The sequence below is a fragment of the Cheilinus undulatus genome, linkage group 18 (assembly GCF_018320785.1).
Source record: "Cheilinus undulatus linkage group 18, ASM1832078v1, whole genome shotgun sequence".
NCBI lineage: Eukaryota > Metazoa > Chordata > Actinopteri > Labriformes > Labridae > Cheilinus > Cheilinus undulatus.
In genome coordinates, this window is record NC_054882.1 from 13,515,005 (window position 1) to 13,538,652 (window position 23,648).

The 23,648-nt window shown below is 39.2% G+C and overlaps 1 protein-coding gene across 1 annotated transcript in view; it reads right to left on the reverse strand.

Moving 5' to 3' along the window:
- Positions 1-13,065, reverse strand: part of LOC121526395 (brain-enriched guanylate kinase-associated protein) — a 49,867-nt gene extending 36,802 nt beyond the window's left edge. The window contains exons 1-3 of the mRNA XM_041812970.1: positions 12,983-13,065; positions 6,393-6,554; positions 3,934-4,000 (exon numbers count right to left, since the gene is read on the reverse strand). Coding sequence (XP_041668904.1) covers positions 3,934-4,000; positions 6,393-6,554; positions 12,983-13,053 — 300 coding nt within the window. The 5' untranslated portion in view covers positions 13,054-13,065. The remainder of the gene's footprint in view (positions 1-3,933; positions 4,001-6,392; positions 6,555-12,982) is intronic.
- Positions 13,066-23,648: the final 10,583 nt, after the last annotated feature.

Here is a 23,648-nt window from a genome sequence, read left to right on the forward strand (position 1 = left end):
AATCTACAGAGAAACACTTTCAAAGAGGGAGGAGAGCTTTTCAAGCCTGAAAGCAAATCTGCTGCATTAGCAACGTGCTAATCTCTAAGTGCAGATTCTACATAAAATTTAGGAGTTCGCTTTTAAGCATGGGAAGTGTTTTTGTTTCTGTTTATAGTTCAGCTGTTTTTGACTAGTTCACTTCAGCAGGCTTTGGTGTATGCAGAAGCAGAGTCAATTTTGTTAGTGAAAAAAAAGAACAAAATCTTCATTAACAACTTTTATATCTAAAAGTAAGATGAGACAATGACTGACTAAAAATATATCTTTGATCATGTAAAAACTCTGACAGAGATATTGGTCAGGTGATTTGACTATGATGCATGTGGTGTAAAATCAGTGTGCTAAAGTAGTCTAGTAGTCAAGATATATTAGTTCTGTTATCCAGCTTTCCACCAAATAATAGAAAATTAGACCCATTTATGTGTTACTCAATATGAAACAGTGAAGACTTGGAATATCCCACCATCTACAGTCCATAATATCATCAAAAGATTCAGAGAATCTGAGGAAATCGGGAGAATCAAGACTGAAGGGGCCCTCAGGGGGGGCACTGCATTAAAAATAGAAACGATTCTGTTCTGGAAATCACTGCATGGGCTCAGGAACACTTCCAGAAATCATTGCCTATCAACACAGTTGGCTGTGCCATCCACAAATGACAGTTAAAGCTGGGATCATGGAGAGAGGAAGCCAACATAGAAAACTGTTCTGTGGTCACCTTAGTCAAAATTTGAAATTCCTTTTGAAAACCACAGACGCCGTGTCCGGTGGACCAAGAGGAGAGGGACCATTCAGCTTGTTATCCTGACTCTATTTTAAAGCCTGCATCTCTGATGGTATGGGGTTGCATTAGTGCCTATGGTGTGGGCAGCTTACACATCTGGAAAGGAACTATCAGTGCTGAAAAGCAGATCGAGGTTTTGGAGTAATATATGCTCCCATCCAGACAACGTCTCTTTCAGGGAAGGCCTTAACTATTTCAGCAAGACAATGCTAAACCACATACCACATCCATTACAACAGCAGCATGGCTTCACAGTAGAAGAGTCCAGGTCCTGAACTGGTCAGTGAGGAAGACCGAGGACTGTTGGGTAGCATAACTCCTACATCAGACAAGAATGGGACAACATTCCTCTCCCAAAACTCCATCAACTGGTCTCCTCACTTCCCAGACGTTTACAGACTGTTGTTAAAAGAAGAGGGGAATGCTACACAATGGTAAACATGGCTCTGTCCCTACTTTTTTGAGATGTGTTGCTGCCATCAAAGTTGAAATGAGCTGATATGTTGTTTGTGTTCTATTGTGAATAAAATATGGGTTTATCAGATTTGACAATCATTGACTTCTGTTTTTATTTACATTTTACCCAGTATCCCAGCTTTTTTGGAACTAGGTTATAATTGCAAGGTTTCCTCAGGGTTGCTTAACATCTGTTTCTTGTATAAAACAATAAAGATAAAGCTTAAAATAATTATTAGACTCAAAATAACTCATAGTTAGGGTTATCAGCTAAAGCCTGCATTGAGCAGTCATTTTAAAGGGGTCTTCTATAAAGTTTTGGGTCATGTTCGGATCATTTTAGTGCTGTTCTGCCTCACTAAAACAGACATAATATTCACATTCAAGAATATTATTTAAAGTAAAAATTAATAGTTCTAAAATCCACCACTTTTTACATCAATAACTGTAAGTGATATTTTCTTTTCACTTCTTTTCCAATGTGACCTAATCTGACTGAATTTTAAGTATTTTTCTCTTGGATTTCACTAAAAGCAGTACTGACTGAACCAGTAAATAGTATACTCCACAAAGAGCAGAGCTGAGGTCACGCTGGCTGCCAAGATATCAACTTTTTCTTGGCTGTTAATGTTTAACAACTTGTGTAATTTGAGAAGGAGAAGTAAACTGTAAGTGAAGGTTGCTAAGTAACTACAGGACTTTTCTTGAATAAATGATTCAAGTTCAAGCGTTGGGTCACAAGCTGTTCAGCTGTTTGTGTGTGTGTGTGTGTGTGGCTGAGTTCACAAATTCTCTTCACCTTTATACATGTTTTATGAGAGTCTCAGTGAGAACCCAGTGGTAAAGACACCAGTAGGATTCCGCTGATAGCAATACAAACAAGCACAGGACTGTGGAAATGTGATTGCTCAGAGGGTGGAACTGGAAATATACTGACACCATGGAGCGAGCTGTGGTCCTGAGGATGGATACGTCTGAGGGATGCTTGTTTAAATCTCTGACTCTGACGGTGGGAAAACACAAATTTCATTAAAGCGAGTCTAAGAAGCAATACAAGAGAGAAGTACCAAAGGCAGGATAGTTAAGAATGATTTTACCCTCCAAAATCTGCTTTGAAGACAATCGGAGGTGTCCAAACATGAAATTTTACATATGTTGTATACACATATTCTCTATTTAGAATCAGAAATCCTGTTGTTTGGTAGAAACATGGACAACAACCAAGCATGCACTCTGAACACAGAACTGAACAGAAAGCAAGCTAACTGATGGAGGAAGCACATCAAACCCCGCCATCATGACGATAGCAAATGTGAAGCATGAAACTGGGATAAGGAAGAAATAGATTTATGGCAACCACATGAGTTTTCATACAATGTGAAACTATCACAATTAGAAACAAAAGGCTTTGATGGCATTTATGAAACTTCACTGGTACCCTTCTAAAAGTTGTTTTTAATACTGTACAATACTGAAAGGCAGCAAATTGTTTTTAATTTTCAATGAACAATAAATATCACCCATTTCCATCATGTACCCAACTTATACCTAAATAAACAATGGAGGACTTCAGAGGCAGGAGAGGGACCAAAGTGGGAAACCATATTCATATTCACATATATTTATACTGTTGCCAATTTTGATTTAAAACAAACAAACAGTGCTCTAAACAGAGTTCCTTGGCAATCTGTGCCATGTGTCACCACTTCATCATCCTCAAAGTAACGCTTCTGTTATGAATGAGGGCAACTGCACTGAAGTCAAAGAAATTAAGCTAAGTGTCCCTGCAGGACACAGTGGTCATGCACCCAGCCATTATCAGCTGACCCCAATAATCCCTTCCCAACCCCCACAGCCAATCACAGCGCTTTCTCTCAACACAGCGGTCCATTTAAAGATGATGTTTCACTAATCCCTGCTTCATCAATGCTGATGCACCTGCGCTGCTGCTGGCAAAGCTTCACTTCCTCCACCCCAGCCACCTCCTTTATAGCCTGTTGCACCCTCATACTCAGATTCATGCTAATATGGATAAATTGCTTTGGAACCAATTTAATTTCATTTAATATGCATTGCATAAATGTATCTATCTAGCTATGCACTCCTTGGAAAGTCAAAGCATGCTTTTTGACTAACCCAGGGTCTAGGGTATAGACTTTATTATAGTAATAATGATTAACACTGGTCTTTATCATAATAGGCCAGAGTACGGTCTAGATCTGCCCTCTTTGTAAAGTGCCTTGAGATAACTTTGGTTATGAATTGGTGCTGTTCAAACAATGATTGATTGATTGATTGTCATTGTATACTATCGTATTATATCTTGCCATGTTCTGTTGTTTTGCATCGTATCATATCATATTATTTTGTACTGGATCGTATCCTGTCCTTTCTTGTCTTGTCATGCTATGTTGTGTTGTGTTGTACCATATTTGATCATATCCTGAGTTACCCTATATTCCATTCAGGAGAGTTATAAAAACATAAAAGCCTTTCTTCTAGCTGCTGAGAAAGTGAAAGTCAGGAAAAAGGTTGCTGAATTATAAGAAACAAACATTTTAAGACCAAGGTTTTTGTTGGATCATCAGTTAAGCTCTTTTGTTATTGACATTCGGGTTAAAACTGCAAAAACCTCGTCAGGAGTCTCTTACCGTCCTCTGCATTTTGTCCTCCAAATCCTGGTTGATCCTCTGAAGAGCCGCATAGCTGCTCTGGATCCTAAAACAACAGGAACAGAATTAAGGCCTGTTAAAAAATGCAAATCACGGCATGTGATGACTCAAAAATATTTTACTTTTCACAGAGCTAAACAAGCAGCAGTAATCTCCACATAAATTTAGACAGAGAAATAAATAAATTATGAGATCAGGGCACTGACGGAGGACGCTCGGAGGGGATTTGTGGGATATTTTAAGTTCTGACTTGGATTTGAAGATCACTCAGGATAAAAATCTGCTGAGCCAAAACACAGAAAAAGGAGTGATGTGTTTAGCACCACAGGAGGAGAAAAAAATATGATGTGATCATAAAAACTTTAATCCTTGAATATTTTATGATAAGAAATCTGTAAACATGCATAAGCAGACACGGAGCATCTGCTAACCAACATGATAATCTCCTTTATTTTCTGTGTTTCTCTCTAACCTTGTCCTCTTTTTCATCTCTCACATCTTTATTGATGTTTCTCAGACTTTGAGTGCATTAGTGAGCGTAATGGAACAGGGCCCTGTCTCTCTGTTTGTTAACTTGTTTTATCATGTGGGCTCTCAGCTCAGTAGCACATCCTCACATTAGCTCTCAGACCTCACACAGTGTTTATAGAGCGGCATTTATGCCTCCATTAGGCAGAGCGGCAGACAACAGCAAAGACAAATCATAAAGAGATTTAAGAGGGGAAGCAGAGAGAGGTTAACAGGATGAAGTATGGAGAAAATCAGGCAGGACTTCCTCTTCTTTCCTCTTAATATTCAGTTACAGCTAAACACAGTGTGTTAGGACATACGCCAGTTATCACTCATGAAAAAGTTTGTATATTTCCTGACCAGACAGGTGGCTGTACTCTCTGCTGCCCAAGTTCCCAAGTTTCCTGCCAGGAAAAAAGTTCCAGTAAGAGTCACAAGTTGAAATGAATAAAGTCGAACATGGATGGAATTTTAAGTTTCCGTCCTTGGATGACAGAATTGGCTCATTTATGATCCCAGCATCTTGAGAAAACAGAAATAGCCAATTAGGTAGATAAGTCCAGAAATCTGCAGTGTGTTACCTGACAAGAAAATCAATGAAGATCCTTTAAAACCCTGGAGTACAGAGAGTTTAACGTCGACGATATCAGAATATTGGTTAAAGTTTAGGTTAGGGAAAGAAAATAAATAAAATAAATGAGCGTTTTTTTTATATTCAGTAAGAACTTACTTTATATTTAGGTAAGTGCAGTGGTTCTCAACTGGTAGGTCGGGACCCAAAAGTGGGTCGCAAAGCCCTTTTCAGTGGGTCACGGATGTGTGCCTGGTAAGAAATTGTGCCAAATTGTCTATGAGACTCTATAAAACATGCATGTTTTGTTTTATTTCATTGTTTTGTTACACCATTTGTACTGTCTTAGGCCCAAGCTCTACTATTTTTTTATCAAATACATCTGATTGACCTAAAAGTTCCCCAAAATTTGGGTTGCAATTCTCCTTGAGGATTTGATGTTGGGTCCAGTGACTCAACCAGTTAAGAACCACTGCTTGAGTGCATGAAGATGTGCTCAGTGGCATGAAGGCAAAGATTTATTTACGTGGAGAACCGCCGTGTCTCTGTTTCCTCTGTGTGTCTTACACATAATCTAAAAATCCCACTCTGCAAGAAGAAGAAAATGTTTTTGACAATTATTGGCACTTGACCCTCATTCTTACAATATTATCTAACATTAATTAGTACACCTGGTGTCTGTGGGGACCCAAGCAATACGTATTTTGCAGTACTTTTGATTTTTGTGATTACTTCTTTTTAATTCAAGTAGTTGTTTCCCACTAAAGTATCATGCAACACGCCAAAAAACGTTGCGCTGTGCAGGTAGACTGTTTTGTATCTCCATTGCATGGATGTATATTTTACATTTGTCTGGGACACCTCCCATAGTAAGTGTTTGGGAAGTGCAGGACTTCTTCAGAAGGTGATTGGATGAACATTCTGTCTGTCATGATCATTACAGGCCAATCAGAGCGAGAAGACAAAATGAGGTAGTAGAGATGTGCAGCTATGGTAACCTGAACTCTATAGACAAACACTGTCATAGTTTATGAGCAGTGGGACGTGTTGATGGATAAAACTCATGCTGAGGCCAGTTGGGAGAAGTGCAGTAACATCTTCTGTGCCAAGAAATTTTTTCAGTATGGCTCTTTGCTCTGGTTTTAATAAAGAAATGTGGTCCAGTTCCCTAAAACTGCTGCTACATCTGAGCTAAATGCTACTGCTGTTGATTGGTTAGATCTATTTACAGACCTCGCACAATCGCTTCAGATTAAACTTTGCAAAGCCTCAGCCTGATGACGGATTAAGTTTTCTCAATGTTCCCACACACCTTTGTGAAAAGTCATTTAATGCATTCCTAAAAAGTCTCACACACCTGCGTAGCTTCTCGGTGAACTTCTCCAGCTCCTCCTGGGCCCGCCGCAGCTCCGTCTCCAGGTACTGCCGGGTAGAATCGAACTCGGTCTCCACCATCTCTAGTTTGTGGGTGGTGTAGGACAGGCGCTTACGGAGGTCTTCCTTGTGGTCGTGGTAGGAGCTGAAGACCCAGCAGAGAGAGTTTAGACAAGAAACAATCACAGAGAGGATGTTTTATCAAAGTTTTCCAGAGAACGAAAAGAGAGAGGAAGAGAAGGTAATGGAGTAAAAAGTAAAGTGTGTTTGTGTGAAAGGAGGGGATGAAGTGCAGCAGAGGTGTAATTCATTTGGAGGGAGAGAGGTCCAGAGCAGGGGGAGCAGGGGAGGCCGATAGGGAGGAGGAGATGGATGGAGGAGGAATACTAATCATTTCCAATTCACATCCAGGGAGAAAAGCTGGGAAAAGGAGCTCCCACTGGTGTAATGGTGAATTCCATTACACAACAGCCTCATTGAATCTCTGAGAGAACAGGAAAGGATTTTTAGCCTCCAGACAAAGACTGTGTGTGATTCATGGAAGAAGAGGTGAAAATATAGAGAGGGCAATGGCTTTGTGTGCAAGTGGGCTTGAAAATGGGGGGAAAGAGGCAGAAAGAGTGGAGAAGTAGTGTGAAAGAGAGTGAATGAGAGGCCCTAAAAGCAGCCTTTTCAACAACACACCGGGCTGAGGGTGCTCATTTGGTTGCTGGTTTGATTGCGGGGGGTGAAAACGCACAGACAGGACCGGCTGAGGGGATGGATGCAGTAATGAAAGGCTGGAGATGGGGGAGCGGGGATGGAGTGCGCTCCGGGGGATTTAGCATTTTGCCAGACTGATAGATACTTGGCTCACGGAGAGGTTCGATGGCTCGGCGCTGCCAACCAGCAGGCGCACTGAGAGCACCTCCAAGTTCACCTCGGCCCACAGCCTCAGAGAGGAAGCTGGCAGGGAAGGAGGGAAGATGGTGTCCATACAAAGACTTAGACACTGTGCTGTGTCAATACAAGGATGGAGAACTCATTGCTGCTTCTTTCTTTCTGTCTCCTGCTTCTTCTTTTCTACATTTTCCTCATTGCATTTTTCTGTATAGTTGCCTTTTTTTCCTGCAACTTCTTTTTTTTGTTTCTCCCTCTTGTCTCCTTGTGTATCCCCCTCTACTATTTTTTTCTGCATCCCCCTTTTCTCTCTTTCTGCATGTCCTTTTTCTCTTTTTCTGGATGCACATTTTTTTCTGCATCTTCCTTTTCTCTTTTTTCTCCATCTCTCCTTTTTCATTCCGCCTGAATTTCCCTCTTCTTTCTGCATCTCCTTCCTCTTTTTTCTGACACCCCCCTCTCCTCCTGTTCGCCTCATGCTTCTTTCCCTTTACAACACCATTCACAGTTTGGACAGATGACAGATGTGTCTGGTTCTGCTCAAGTTTCTGCTTGCTTAAGGGGAGATTGTCCTCCACTGTAACTTTGCTCTCTGTTTTTAGTGCTGACATTAAGGTGGAAAAATGTTAGGTCTTTATAAATAATATAACAGAGAGTATGGGCTAGACCTGCCCCCTATGTAGAGTGTCTTGAGATAAGGGCCATTGTCCTTTAAAGCAGTGGTTCTCAACCTTGGGGTCGGGACCCCCTTTGGGGTCCTGAGACACTGAGAGGGGGTCTCTAGATGCTCTAAAAAAAAAAAAAAGAAAGAATATTTTTAAATTACACTGTTGCCACATGACACAAATTTAGCCAAATTTTAACCCATTTTCATCATTTTCCCACCAATTTTAACACTTTTGCAAGTTGAAAACCTACTTTTTCCCATTTTAAACCCTTTCCACCACTTTTTATCCCTGTTTTTGCCACTTCTAAACCAATTCTTGCGACTTAAGCCTAATGTTGCCTCTGTTTAACCATTATTGCCACTTTTAACCCCATTTTACCAGTTTTTACACCCAGTTTTTCCCATTTTAACCACACTTCACTATCTAGTATGCCTATTTTTGCCAGTTCAACCAATTTCTGCTAATATCTGCCTTTTTTTTCCTTTCTCAGTTAACACTTTTTTTCACAGTTTATATAAATTTTTCATCCCATCTCACCAAAATACCACCCATTTATGCCTGTTTGAAGCCTTTTCAGATACTTTTTAACTCCCTTTTACTGCTATTTATGACAATTTTTACTTTTTTGTTGTTTTTTGTTTAAATTTTAATCTGATTTTTGCCACTTCTTACCCATTTCTTCTACTTTAAAAATCCAATTTCACCTCCTTTCCCACCATTTTTTGCCATTATTAACACATTTTTTTCTCTTTTTTTAACCCATTTTTTAAATTTTTTTTTAACGGAAGGGATTTACATTTTTCAGAGGCTATGTACTACACAAATGATGAAAAAGATATTTGTTTCTTTGATAAGAGTGGTTATTTTTAAGGTTAAATATAAAGTATGGATATCACAGCCTAACTTTACAGTGGACCATGATTTTGCTGACCTCCATGGGTCCCCAGTTAGGTCTGAGCCCCAGAAAGCCCCCCCAATTCTGCACATGACAGTTCTTGAATGTGCATGGCTGTGTTCAACCACCTTTTGGTACAGTGGGGGTCCCTGATCTCTGGCATCTTTATTTTGGGGGTTGCAGGCTGAAAAGGTTGAGAACCGCTGCTTTAAAGGCTTCTTTCTGTTCCTTTGCCTTTTTTCTGTACATACCAATAAAGTTTTTCCCTTTTGAACAGTGTTCTGGGTGAAAAGGCCTCGGTATCAGCTCACAGTAACAGTTGAGCTTTTGAAACACAACAGTGCTTGTCACAGTAACGTTCTCTAACAGAGCAATCAAAATCAGGAACTGGAGGAAACTCTGATATCAACTTTGACAACTGTGGAGGAGACACTGATCTGATTCGTCTTTTTGAAGGCTCAGTTTCCAGGTCTAACCCCTCAAAACCACATCAGCATGTGCACTACAATTTGTCTTTTTCATAGTTTTTCTCCATCTAAAGGCAAGGGTCCTTGGCTGCTGTTTCCGAAGCAGCCCAAAGCCCAGAACAGGTGGATTTGTGAGATACCAGATCATAAGATCTCACTGAATTAAAGAGAGTAATACACAAACAACATGTGACTTTTTCTTTCCAAGGCTGACTTCAGTCCACATGGTGCCTGTTTTGATATAAAGCCGATATAGCGAAGGGAGAAGCGATCAGTATTCTGTACGTGGTATTTCAGTTTGACATTGAACAGATGCTCCATGCGTTCCTGTGTCTGACTTCCTGTCTGGGTGATCTGCTCAGTTTAGATTGATGCATGCTGGAAAATAGACTTGGCGTGTATTTTGAGCAGAACGGAGCTGAGAGGCGCTTCTGGAACGCGACAGGGACGGACTGCAGTACCTGCTGTCAAAACACAAGCACTGACCAGAGAGAGAGAGAGAGAGGGAGAGGGATTAGGTCCAGATGGAACGCAGCGTACATGGAGAGTGTGGAGATAGAGGTGATGCTGAAGGGCCGACATAACTCCTTTACAATACTCTGACATTTTCTTGGTATAATCTCTTAAATAAAGCAAATATTTAGCATAGAAAATGTCACTAGTATAAAGCAGAAGTGCTGTGAACGTATCAGGAAATGGATGTGGAGTGATGGATGTGGCTCGCCTGATCCTCAGCTGAGAGGAGGATCAGGAGAGGAGGGCGGAATTTTCTTCCAAGCGGGGAGGACCAACCAAACCTGGGGGTGGAGCTAACTCCCTACATGACATCATGTGAGGAAAATCTGAGAACGGTTTGTTTTAGCACACATTTACTGAAAAGCGGGGAAAGACAGAGGGAGAGGGAATGGATTCTTTTTATTCTTGGGGGGATTGTGGACAGGCCAGGGGCACATATTTTTGCTAGAAAAGCCTGAAAAGTATATTTTGCATAATATGTAACATTGAAGTTGTAGCTTTAATATGAATATCAACCATGGAACATGATAGATAAGAACAAGATTCACAGCCATGTAACTGAGACTCTTTAAAGTGTATCAAGCTTTAGTTGGGTTCTGATGTTAAAAGTATTTACTCATGCTACTTTTAACCCCTCTTCATCACAGTTTCTGCCATTTTCCCCCACATTTTTAACCTATTTGATTCATTTTTGCCTCTTTTAACCACTTCTTGCCTTTTGTTGCTCATTTTGCCACTTTTAATTTTTTTTTTTGCTATTTTCAACTCCTTTTCACTACTCTAGCAACCCATTTTTGCCACTTTTCACCACTTTTTCCTGTATTTTTTTACTTCTTCTTTTGCAATTATTTTATCATGTTTGTTACCTTCACATCCTAAGACCCTGTGTACACATATGAGGACTTTACTTTCTGGCTTTCCCACAGTATAACATAGTAATACTTTGTACTATTAGAATTAGAAAATTGTCTGGACTGTCCATTGATATTTTAACAATTCACTTGAAATATTGAGAGAATATGCACTGAAAATTTGAGGGATTTCCATGGATAATTTTGGGATTATTTTTGAAAATTATCATGGATTTTGGGGACAATTTCATTAAAAATCTTTTTCTTTGTAATTTTAAGGTATGCTCATGGAAACTTGAGAAATTGCTTTTTTAATTTTGGGAATTTGATTGGGAAGTGGGATATCCTTTGATATTTCTTGGATGTAATGACATTTTCAGAAGAATTTTTGGCATGTAAGGGAATTTTTAAAGTTTTTTTTCATGGAACCTTGGGAATGTATTTGTTTTGTGGAATTTGCTTTGGGATTTGGGGGATTTCTGGAAATTTTTTTAGGAAATTTAATTTAATTTTAATTAAAATTTAGGCTTTATATAATAAAGTTTAGTTGAAACATTTGCAGAATACTTGAAGAAATGTGGGGTTATTTTAATGGGAAATTCATAAAAATATGATTAAAGATTGTTTTTGGTAGTTTCTTTGGAAACTTTTGTTGATATTTGACATTTTTTATATATTTAAAAAAAGTTAATTCCTATTAAAGATGTGGCTGAGCTTTTCAGGTCCTAATTATACCAAACAAGCGGAGGACACTAAGAATGCATTCCAAAGAAAAGCTCAGGTCTCTGGACGTTAAAGTTATTTCAGTTCCTTTTACTCTATTCTTCAGCATCCTGATGTTTGTGCACATCACGGCTTAGCTTTGAATTCTGACACTGCTTACATAATGGTTTAGATCAGTGTGCCCAGTCACACTGCAAACACTACAAAAACAAAAAAGGAAGTTCTGTTGAAGATGAAGACTGTTACATTTTGAAAAAGGCTGTACTGATCTCCAGCAGTGATACATATATTTTTTGTTGTTTTGATGGAGTGGTTATTATTCGGGTTAAAATAAATTAATAAAAAATGGTTATCACAGATTAACTTTACAATGAGCCATGATTTTGGTGACCCCTATGGGCCCCCATCTGTCTGGGCCCCAGAACGCCCTCCCCTTTATCCCTCCCTCTGGGCAGCCTTAATCACAGACGAGATATTTATACTCATTATTGCTGTTCTCCGCCATGAATCAGGATTTTTAGTCACTTTTAGCCATTTTACAACACACTACAAGTTAATTGTTTCAATATGTCTGATAGGATTTACTGAACTAACTTCACTGCCTTTTTGGGGAAAATCAAACTTTTGTGATGTAATGTTATTCTCTCTAAACCGTCCCTTATTTGCAATCATGATACCTGTAATCACGGAAATAATGGGATTAGTTAATAAGGACTGAAACCTGACAACCTTTGTCATCAGCATGGATGGGAAGTGTGACCTATGATGTAAAAATGCTTGGAGTTGAAAGGTGCTTTACAAGTCCATTTAGCATGTACCATTTATCTAAATGAGAGGTAAATAGGGGTGGGGAAGACTTATGTTTTATTACTAATGGTGCCCCAACGAAGACTTAAACCAACCACATGCTCATGATCTCTATCTGGCAGCACTGATGTATTCTAGGCATATAAATGAAATGTTTTTAAGCGGAGCTCTTGCTATGAAACCAAGCAAAAATATCTCCCTCTTTCTTTGCTGAATGATGCTTTATTAAATGTTTGCTCAATAGATAGATGATTCATTGAAGACTCTTGTCTCCATTCTGCTGAGGCATGCAGGTTCAACCCACTCGGCTCGCCTGGCGCTACAACAAAACGAAATCTTTACAACCTCTCGGCTGCCTAACAGCTGCTAGTGATGTTGTAAAATCACATGGCAGAGAGCCAGAGAGCTATTGTAAGTACATGTGAAAATGGCTCAGGGCTCTCACCACTGTGTAATGCCAGTTTAATTAACTCTGAGCTCACAGCCATTGATTATGTTTTTTAGGGTAGCACGTTTCTTTCCTCAATAACCGGATGACTTCTGTTGGTAAAAGGCAGCATAGCGTTGATGTTGATGTCAGCAGACAGGAGAGGTGGAGATGAATGATGGGGGAGAATAGATGCTACTTTCTGTTTTTAATGGCTTTTTAATGGTTGTGACCTACGAAACAGAATCCATTTCCATTAGTGAAATGAATGAAATGGATTCCATAATTATGAGGCTGATGTTCAAAGTTTAAAAACACACCTCGGGATGACTCATCTTACCTTCTTTTCTGATGTTTGCAACCATTTCTCTGTGTTTTCAGGGCAGTTTTGCCAATATATATCTTTTTCATATTTTTCTCTCTGCCCCGGCTTTCATGTGTGTGTAGTTTTTTCCTCTCTGCTGCTGCTGCGTCTTTTTGCTTCTGCTGCTGCTGGTTGGCCGAATGTCGGAGCCAAGTTTGAACTCTAACCACAAACCAACAGTCAAAGCTCTAAGTCTTGCCTGGGGAGGCAGATAGGAGTTGGCTATCTGTGATGACCCTGGCAAGAGAGCAGAGAAAAAACAGCTTTGAAGCGGCACAGATTTAGCAGCACATTTACTTCTGTTGACTCTCCAAAAACACAGATTTAGTACGCTTTCAGAAAATGAGCCACTTAGGTACGGCTGGAAAATCGATTTAAAAAGTTATGTTAATGATCTTATAAAGTGTACAATGCTTTCAACTCTGCAACTCCAAACTGTGCACTTCAACTAGAAGATCAATGCATACAAACTTTTATTTTCCTTTGAATCTATAATCCTAAATCCCATTTGAATATCTGTGTAAAACAACAGGGATGTTGTAACAGAATTAAAATGACTGATTACATAACTTTCCTCATGCAGCAGATGAGTCTGCTAAATGTGATGTTAGTAATAGTAACTAGTAATATCCAGAATCAAAACCATGTTTTAACAATAGCTGTGTGCTGTCTTTTAAAAGATCTCTCCATCCCTTTAGGTCTCATTCCCCTGCACTCACACGTGCAGACTCCTATTCCAAAATAGTTGGGATGCTGTTTAAAATGTGAATAAAACCAGAACACAGTGATTTACAAATCATTTTAACCTATATTCAGTTAAATACAGCAAAAGACAAGATACTGAATGTTCAAACAGGTGCATTTCATTTTTTTTAATACACACAAACCCTGAATTTGATGTCTGAAACATATTCCACTAAAGCTGGGACATGATCTTGTTTACCACTGTTTTGCAGATCCTCTTCTCCTAACACTGTAAGTGTCTCAGGAGTGAAGACGCCACTATTACTTAATTATGGAAAGTTTGATTATTGATGTTTGTATCGATGTTATATGATGTTGTAACTGGTGCAGAATGTGGCTTGCCATCTGGATGGAAGCATATGCATATGTACCTCTCAGTATAATTGTTGCCTTCACAGATGTGCAATTTACCCATGCCATGTGACCTATACACCCCGACACCCCCCTGTCATGACTTGAGGCTGTTTTTCTGTCTCAGGATGAATTTCCCTCCATGCACTGCGTTCAAATGCAAAATGGCACAACAGACTACGAAAGAGGCACATAATTGTAAAAATATTTTCGGCATATTTGAAAACACAACAGTTGTGTTTTCTCAAATATTCAATCTTTAGATTGGAGTTTATTGTATTTTTGGTATGTACACATGTAAACCACACTCTAACAAACTGCTGTAAATTTACGAGTAAATTTCAATGGTAAGATCCTGTTATGTTTAAATACAGGACAACCCTGTAAAATAACGGTTTAGAACATTATTTTACTCTATTACTGCTTCAAGGAAAGAAAACAGTAATTTCTTGGGGGGTTTTTTGCATTGCATTTTGGGAACAAGAAGGTGAGAGCACATGCTTGGAAGGAGAGTGAAGTTAGAAATCACATTATCATCCAACTCCATCCTAACAATAAACAGGTGAGTGCCTTATTGTTTTGTATGTAGTACTGTAGTGGCCTATGGGAAACTTAAGTTTATAGTGATGCTTTTTTTTTTACAACCAAATGTTTTGATATTTATTGTTTGTGTTACAATCTTCTTAGACAGCAATGCTTGAAGCAGACTGCTGTTGTCAGTCCTAAACCAACTTATTTTTGTTTTGTTATTTTAGTGTTTTAAGTAGAATAGAAGTTTTAAGTTATTCTCTATGTTATGAGCAAGTTTGATGATCCTAAGAACCATCAAACTCATTAAAAACCCAATATATGAACGGATTAAAATTGGCCAGTTTTTGTTAAATTTTGAAGAGTTGACCTTTTTGCAGAAGGTTTTGGCATGACAGCAGTAATACTTAATACATACCTGTATGTATGTTCAATTTTAATAAAGAGACATGGTTTGAGAAGACACTTTAGATTAGGTTTAGAAAAATAAATATATATTGTCAATTTTGCTACAAGGAAATGAATTAACAGCAAGGTGTAGTATTTTGCTACAATTCACAGTAAAAATCTGTAAATATACCTCTTAAGAAAAAGTGTAAATAAATGGTAAAAAACTGCTAATCTTTTCAACAACATTTTCCTGTAAAGGTTTAAAATAACAGCTTTTAGCTGTATTTATAAAAAACAGTAACTAACTGTAAATTTCAGCAACAGCACCATACCGTTAATTTTACAGTAACTCTGCCCCAAAGATCCAGCCCCGTCCACAATACATCCTTGGGCATCATGTGATGTCCTCCCATCTCCTCATGCGGTTAGAAGGAGAGGGGCCCAGCTGCAGACCTCCAGTGTCATTCAGCTTAACAGCTCCTCCAACGTGAAGCGGAGGCCACCTCCACTCGGGTTTTAACAGCGTTGACCCATACCCACATCACAAAATACTGTGATTTTTTTTTTTAAGGGATAAATTCAAATCGGTTACTAAAAGCTTGTTCAGGTTCTGGTCCATTGTGAACTGTCAGGCCATGACTTCAGTTCCTTATTCCAGCCATCATTTCCCTCAAACATTCCTTATAACCAGACCCCATGTCCACTTAGCTAGGGTTCATGCCTCATTTTTTTTAGAACTGTTACTGTTGAGCATTTATTGTCATGCACTAGATCCTCAGTTTGACAAGTATGCAAAAGTGTAAAAGATCCTCTTGTCATTGTTAAGTATGACAAAAGGGGCCAAAGCTTTATTGTTACCTCTGATGACTCCCTGTTAATCGACAATGTGTGATGATGAACAGCAATTAAGTGTTGTCTCGTTTCTTAAGGGAAGGTTTTCACCCCTGACCCTAACCACCCTTTTTCTAGGGGCAAGGGGAAGGGTTAAGGGGTAGATATGGGATTGGTTCTCACTCCACCACAGATTAGAGCGACTGCCTTTCAGGAGTGCTCCTTTTTATATCCAATCATAGTACTATCACTTACACTTTCCTGTGGAATGTTCCAGGTGTTTTACACATGTTCCATGCTTTTTTTAACATGCTGAAGGCATCAAATTTCAGAATGTGTGTGTATTTCCCCAAAAATATGAAAATTTCTCACATCAAACATTAAAATATCTTGTCTTTGTGCTGTGTTCAATTGGATATAAGTTGAAAAGGATTTGCAAATCGATGTGTCGCGTTTTTATTCACATTTAACACAATGTCCAAGCTTTTTAGGAATTTGAGTTTGTTTATTTCAGCTGTATGCAATGCCTATTTGTGATGCATTGTGCAACAGTTAAAGGCATGCAGTCTTAAAGGTTCTAATATGCTGCATGCATATATGCAGCCCTTACATGTGTCCAGTGCCACCATTGATATCAGGTTTTTTACAAGAGGGAATAACCTGCAGCCATGGCACCATGATGAGGTTATTACAGGGTGGTTTAACTGTGGTGAGATTGCACCAAAGGCTCAGGTGTACAATGCATGGTGCACCACATAGCTTCTTGAACTACAATGCCAGTATATTTTACACTATTGCAGGTTAAAGTTTGAAATGAATCAGCTGAGAAGTGAGTTTCTATGGAGTATAAGCATTTGCTTTTGTTTTCCAGTGACTGTACCTCTGATAACACCTGATGTCAGCGAGGATTCAAAAGTCTGTGTTCTGAAAAATGAAGAGCAATTGTTTCAAAAGCGACTCCTTCCAGCAGTGTGGGATGTTCAAGAAATGAAGCACTCACCAGCTATAGAAACAGGAATGATACCACTATATATATATATATATACTTTAAATTGGAGTGCAAACATTTCCCTAAGTCCATATATTCCCTTTAAAACTCTCCATGTTTTTCCTCCTGAGAGCAGAGTAAGCATAAGTGCATAAATAGAGCCTTGGCCTGCCAGCAGCAGAACTTTATCAGTCCCTGCAGGGAGGCTGGATAGTTCAACCACAAACTGGAATGAATCTTTAGCAGCCTGCCACCATTTCTAATGGCACTACCACTTATTATTTTTAATCTCTCTACAACACCGGCTCAGGAAACAATGGCATTTTCTGGAAACACTGTCGCTATAGCTGTTTTCTTATCGGCCAGTCACAGAGGGAGAGCGTGAGACGTGGCAGACAGAAATAGTTGCTGAATTAGTGAGAAAGTGGGATTGAAAAGAACCCCCGCCACACACAAACATAAACACACACCTGCCTGCGGTACATATGAAGCACTGTACCCTCACACTGTATCGCAGCACCTCCCACAGGGGGATAAACAGCAGATCTGGGTGCCTCAGGTGTTGTTTGGCAAGGTAAACACCATCCACATGAAGAAACTCATCCAAGTCCTCAGAGAACCTCATGATGGGCTTACCGCTGCTTCGACTCTGCAGTAAAAAAACTCCAAACAGCAAAAGATATGCAAATCAAGCATGATATCCTCTATTCCATGTAGTCTCAAAGGTATAAAGACAGTGAGGATGGAAACACAACTAAACCCTGTTTACCTGAAAACTTTCCCCATGTGTTACAACTTGTCAGAACGATCAGACAATGCACACAACAGGGAGAACAACAAATGACTTTAGTAATGCTGCAGATTCAAATCTTCAGTTTCCACCTCCCTTCAGTTTTCCTCTTGGATTAGAGTGGCTCCAGCGTGCTAGCTTAATTTATAGAAGGATAAAAACATGATTGCAAATACACTAAAGGTCACAGCCAGCCAACCAGAATCCATCATAGATCTACAACCTGCAGCCCTTATGGTGCCTGCAGGTTGATTTACAGGTAATGAAGAACAGGAGGAGTGCGCTCCAGCTACTGTCTGCCAGATATACTATTCACAGTGACCAGATGAGGATATTAAACTTTAATGGTGAGGTGCCATCAATCCATTAAATGAGTGGCTCACAGAGACACAAGCACCTCGTATACTGTAAACACTACAGCTCTATGTGCCAGCTTAGAGGCTATAGCTCTGCAGGTGGGAGGTTTGTTGCTTTGGACAGTAGTCTTATTGCTTATGATGGCATTTTGCTAGCTAAGAGAGGCACTGAGATACAGGAGCATTGGTGCAAAGACTCTAAGATGGCAAAGAAACAAAAAGATGATGTTATTGATGACTTCAAATGAAAATCAAACTTAAAGGAATGTTTCCGTATTTTTGAAGTTGGGCTGTATGAGGTAGGTAGCAGTAGTGATTTCAGTGAGCATTGCTCCTTTAAGAAGGACTCACTGGTTGTACCGGCCAGGAAGCTAGGCTATACAGCATTATAGATGGGTACATGTTCTCTGTGGAATTTAGCAAGTTTATAGCAAAAATGAGCCACAAAACAATGTTGGCTCAAACGTATACACTGTCAAACATTTTTGAAGCATTTTCTTTTTTACCCAGAAAGCCTCTGTGTTTTTGCCTCTATTTTGCAATGCAAGAGCATGGAAGCCTGCATTGCAAAATAGTGGCAAAACACAGGCTTTCTGGGTAAAAAAAATAAAATGCCTGAAAAATGTTATGACAGTGCATACGGTGTGCTTTGACCCATTTTTACCCCAAATTTGCTACATCCTGCACAGAAACTGTATCCACCTGTCACAAAGTATAGCCTAGCTTCCTTGCCTTCTTAAAGGAGCCATAATCACTGAAATCACTGCAGCTAATGCCAATACTACTGCTTAAAAATACTGAAACTTCTCTTTAAGATCTAGTCCTTAAAAAGAGCCCCAACTGGCCTGTATAGAACTGCTTCATCAGGGTGCAAAGTAGGGGTGGTGGAAATAACCATTTCTATGAAAGATCGTGATGCAGACGAGGATGAACCTGCATCCATGCAGAGGCAGCTCATATTTGATAGAGACAGATGCAATCGATGGCTATTTTTTTCCTTTTGTCTTCAACTGCCTTCCAATCAGGTGAAGTCATGAGCTTAACCTCTAATCCAATCACCATTCAGCATCATATCGACTGAGCTAGCTTGCTGCTCCCCCAGACAACTATGCTGGCTTCTATTTAATAACAATAATTTTAGTAATAATGATAATAATAATAATAATAATAATAATAATAAATACTACTACTACTACTACTACTAATAATAATAATAATAATAATACCAATAATGATAATGATAATCTTTACTTAGACCAGAAAATCGTAGAGGGCAAGCCATCATTTAAAACAATGTCCAGCAAATAAAATAACAAAAAAAAGCATGATTTACAAAAAATATATAAGATAAATCAAACATGTTTTAAAACTCTAAAAGCACTGTAATATGTTTTTAAAAAATCAAATCAATCAGAAATGGAATAACAAAGTCAATGAAAACAGATGCCATTAGAGGCTAAGATGTTAATAATAAAGGATCTGAAATGCCCCAATGAGACCAGGTTTTTTTTAATGTGAACTGTAATGGGTTCCAAGTGGACTGCAAAGAAGCTTAAAGCAGATCTACCGAGCTCAGAATGACCCGAGGAACCTGAAGTCTAAGCCGGTCATTAAAACGGGTGTTACGAGCTTTGTAATTGAACATGAAGTATGCAGTCCAAGACAAACAAAATCAAAAAATAAAATCAACTTATTTCAATCTCCTTAGCAGAAGAGAAGCATATATATATTTGATAGCATCTGGATGCCTTCCAGGATGCTTAGTAACTTATTATATGGAGCCTAGCTGACGCCTAGGCAGCTAAAGACATGGTAGGGACATGTTAATGTCATCCAGGCTTTTATACTGCCTACCTGACAGGCAGCCCATACACAGAGGCTGTAGTTCTTGATGCACTATTTATGGGATCAATTTCCCATCCTGGTGCTGTTTAATGCATGTCTTCCCTCACTCTCTCAAAACTAACATTTTCAGTAAATTTGCAAAACTTTATACTATGATCAGATATCTGCAAGACTTATATTCTGTTCAGCTTTATCAATAAAGACTTAGCTGTGTCCAAATTCAGGGGCTGCGTCCTTGTGAGGGTGTATATGAAGACTACTGTATATAGGCCATCCTATTTAGATCTATATTAAGAATAATGGCAAAAAGGCCCCTGAAACATCTCTAAAAAATCCCCTCCAGCATTCAGGCCCCCTGTTTGGAAACACTTTGGTTTCCCACAGAAATACAACAATAGACAGAGACAAGTGAACAACAAAAGTGGACATTATTCAGTGGGATCAGGTACGTCGCTGACGACATGCCTGACTTATTAATGCATCTGAAACGACACCACATGAATGTTAACATCACTACAACTAGGACAAAAGACACCGCAGAGCAAACAAAGCTCTGTTTGGCATTTAAACAGCCTTTTCTCAGCAGGCCATTAGAAAAAAGCCACTGGCATTTTTAAAGGAGTGGATCTGGAGCCACGTCAGTGAGAGAACACGGGATTTAAACAGAGGTTAGCAGTAATGCAGCCCTAAAAGTCCTTCTTATCCATGTTTCAGCCATAAAATAAAGTCATACCAGCTTTTTATGAACATGCAAAAGCTGCTGTTGTGCACAGCCTGTTCAGCTGTGGCCTGTCCCATTGAGATGACATTCACTACACACTCTATGGGTTTTAAAGTTTTCCTTATGACCCAGTGATGATATTTAGTCTCGTCTGCATGACTTTCACCATGAAGCTCTGCACTACAACATTATAAAAGCATCTTCAACCCTGAGCGTCACAGAGGAAAAGAGGGAAAAACAATGACTATGAGGATAAAAGAGCAGAAAAACAGCACCATTTAATGTGAAACATTTAATTTCACAGCCTCTAAACAAGACTCCCTCCCATATGAAGCATTGTCTTACTGAAAAAGTTATTTTCCTTCATTTGACCCTACAGGCAGTTCATTTTATTCAGAAACCTACTTCTTCAATCAGTCTAGCTAACCAGAGAATCATGTAATTATCTAAATTTCCATGTTTCTAGCCTCTCTTGACTCATTCAGACAAATTAACTCGGTTAGCTGATTATAATTTTTTACACATGCTGGGCAAAACTGCACAATTAGACCCCCCGATGTAAAAAGCCAGAGTTATTACTTCAGATGCATCCTAAGTAAGACCAGACTCAAACTGCTTTCAGACCAAAAGAGACCGAGCTGAAGGAAAAGTGGTGATAATTAGCATCATGATTTCAGATTTTTTTAATGTTTCTCCCATGGTTTGATCTACCACAGTGGTTGAAGCTTGAGAGCAAGGCGTCATGTTTTCCTCTGATGCAAGGCCCCAGAAATATGACAGTCTCTTGTGCACACTCCAGTACCAGCGGCCAAAAAAAAAAGAAAAAAACGCTCTGTGGATTAAGTCACCAGAGCGATCCTGATGACTAGTCAACACAGCTCTCTGCCTGAAGACGCGAGCTGTAACGGAGGAGAGACCCAGGCGCTGTTTATAAGTTTCTATCTACATATCAAAGGAAATCACCCTTAAGAGGGTAAAAGGAAGAACTCATTGGCCTATAAACTAGAGGAACTTTCAAACTTCCTCTAAATAAACACCTGAAGTACTGGGCTTTAATCTGAAAGTGTTGTAGAAGACATTTGCTTGATTCGCTCAGATTTACTAGTGATCACTTCTTGTGATTTAATTAGAAAAGTGAAATTCCCAAACATTCATCTCATACTAAGTGAAACATTTCAAGACTTTTTTAGGGTAAAGCTTACAAAGTAATCTGTTAGATCAGGGGTGTCAGACTCAATCACAGCAGGTCCAATCAGGGAGCCTGACAGGGTTAACATTTAACCATAAACTGTCAGACTTATTTTACCCAGTAATGAATTATGGGGGGAAAAACTAATGATAAATGATTTAGAGAGAAAATGTATTGTTAGTAGTTTATTAATTCTAGCAAAAGGTAGAGTAAGTGGTTACTGAAATGTAAAAAGCTACATGTTGTCCTCTCTCTCTGTTTCCTTCTGTGTGTGTGGAGATGAACCCTGAGTAGCGTCATCCCCCCCTCCCCTCCTACTTTTATTCTACTGCATTCGATTGGTCAATCACAGTACACACCGACTCAGCTAACGCTCTCTGCATTCTTTGCCGTTACTGGGCGAAGGAAGACAACACTACAAGAAAAGGGCAAAAACCTCTCCTCTGCACAAGACAAGCTGTCGGTGTGGCTCTGTGCTCTGGTTTTAACAAGAACAGCGGCCCAGGTCGTAGTAAACTGCAGCGGTCCTACTTAGGGTGGTCATTTCCACATCACACATCCACACTTTGCAGCACTTAGTGAAGCAAGAATAATTGCAACAAATAGGATTCTAGTGTATTCAATACAATTTTGTCCATGATACTGATGGTATCATGATACAGTGATTCTGAGATACTCCATTCATTGAAGGACCACCCCTGGCCAAAGTGAGGCACTAAGCAGACTCTGATATGAGGCCCCCCAACACTGTAACACCCCACCCCCCCACCCCCCCACCCCCAGACCACCATTGCTCCAACATACTCATTTAACAATATTTATGCAAAATTATTAATCAATTATTAATTATTTAATTGTTAGTAAAGTCTTTGCAAATAAGCCTGAGTTAGATGCATATAAAAGACATTCTTAGTTGCAATTGAGTCATTATCAAGGACAACACACCAAAAACTACCACAGACCTGTCTCTTTCAACAAAACTAATTCTTATCTCGAAAAAAGTCACAAAAATTATCATTGATTTTAATGATCATATTCCTTGTTGCAGTAATCAGGATATTTTTAATTTCTGTCTAAATAAAAAATTGTCACTATGGGTTAATTATTTTCATCATAACATTAATCCCATTTTATTAGCTATCTGTTTTATTGGGATCTTCTTCTCAAAATAAAACTGATATAAACCAGAGGATCTTGGCCCCCTTACACCCCCTCACACACACACCTGCACATCTCTCCTTCCCTCACACACAGCAGCTTATCCTTTTGCTCCTTTCTCTTCCTCTCTATGTTTCTGCTTCAGTGTTATCATCTTTTGTTAAATCACCTTAAAATACAGTCTTTATTTGTTTTCACCCACGATCTGATTTTAAACAGATGATCTGCATGAGGAAGTTTGACAAAGTCAATTAATTCCTGATCAGAACCAGCGTGGAACTTTATCATAAACTCACAAACTAAACAATGGTAGAAGATGACGTTTGACAAGAGAGGTTGCAGAATAACAGGTGAATTTACAGGACAGACGTGATGAAAGTTTCTGTGCAGCAAGAAGCCTATCAGGAGAGAGAGGGAGAGCCAGCGGACACTGCGCTCATTTCACTGATCATGGATGGCTCCGATCTCCAAAACAGATATCTTTAGGGTTAACTTACTAATGTGTGATGGTAAAGTTTATGTTTGGTCAATGTTGTATATACGTTGTATATTTAACATACAAACACTGACTGATGTGCAGAGAAAGAGAGCAATGGACAATATGCTGTTATGTGCATAATTCTGACTTTAATTCTGAAGAATTCTGACTTGAATCTCAGAATTTTGACCTTTTCTTCACAAGTAAAAAAGAAAAATTGCATCTCATTTTTTTCAGTGGCCCTAATCCTCGTCTGTAGGCTCAACATCTGAG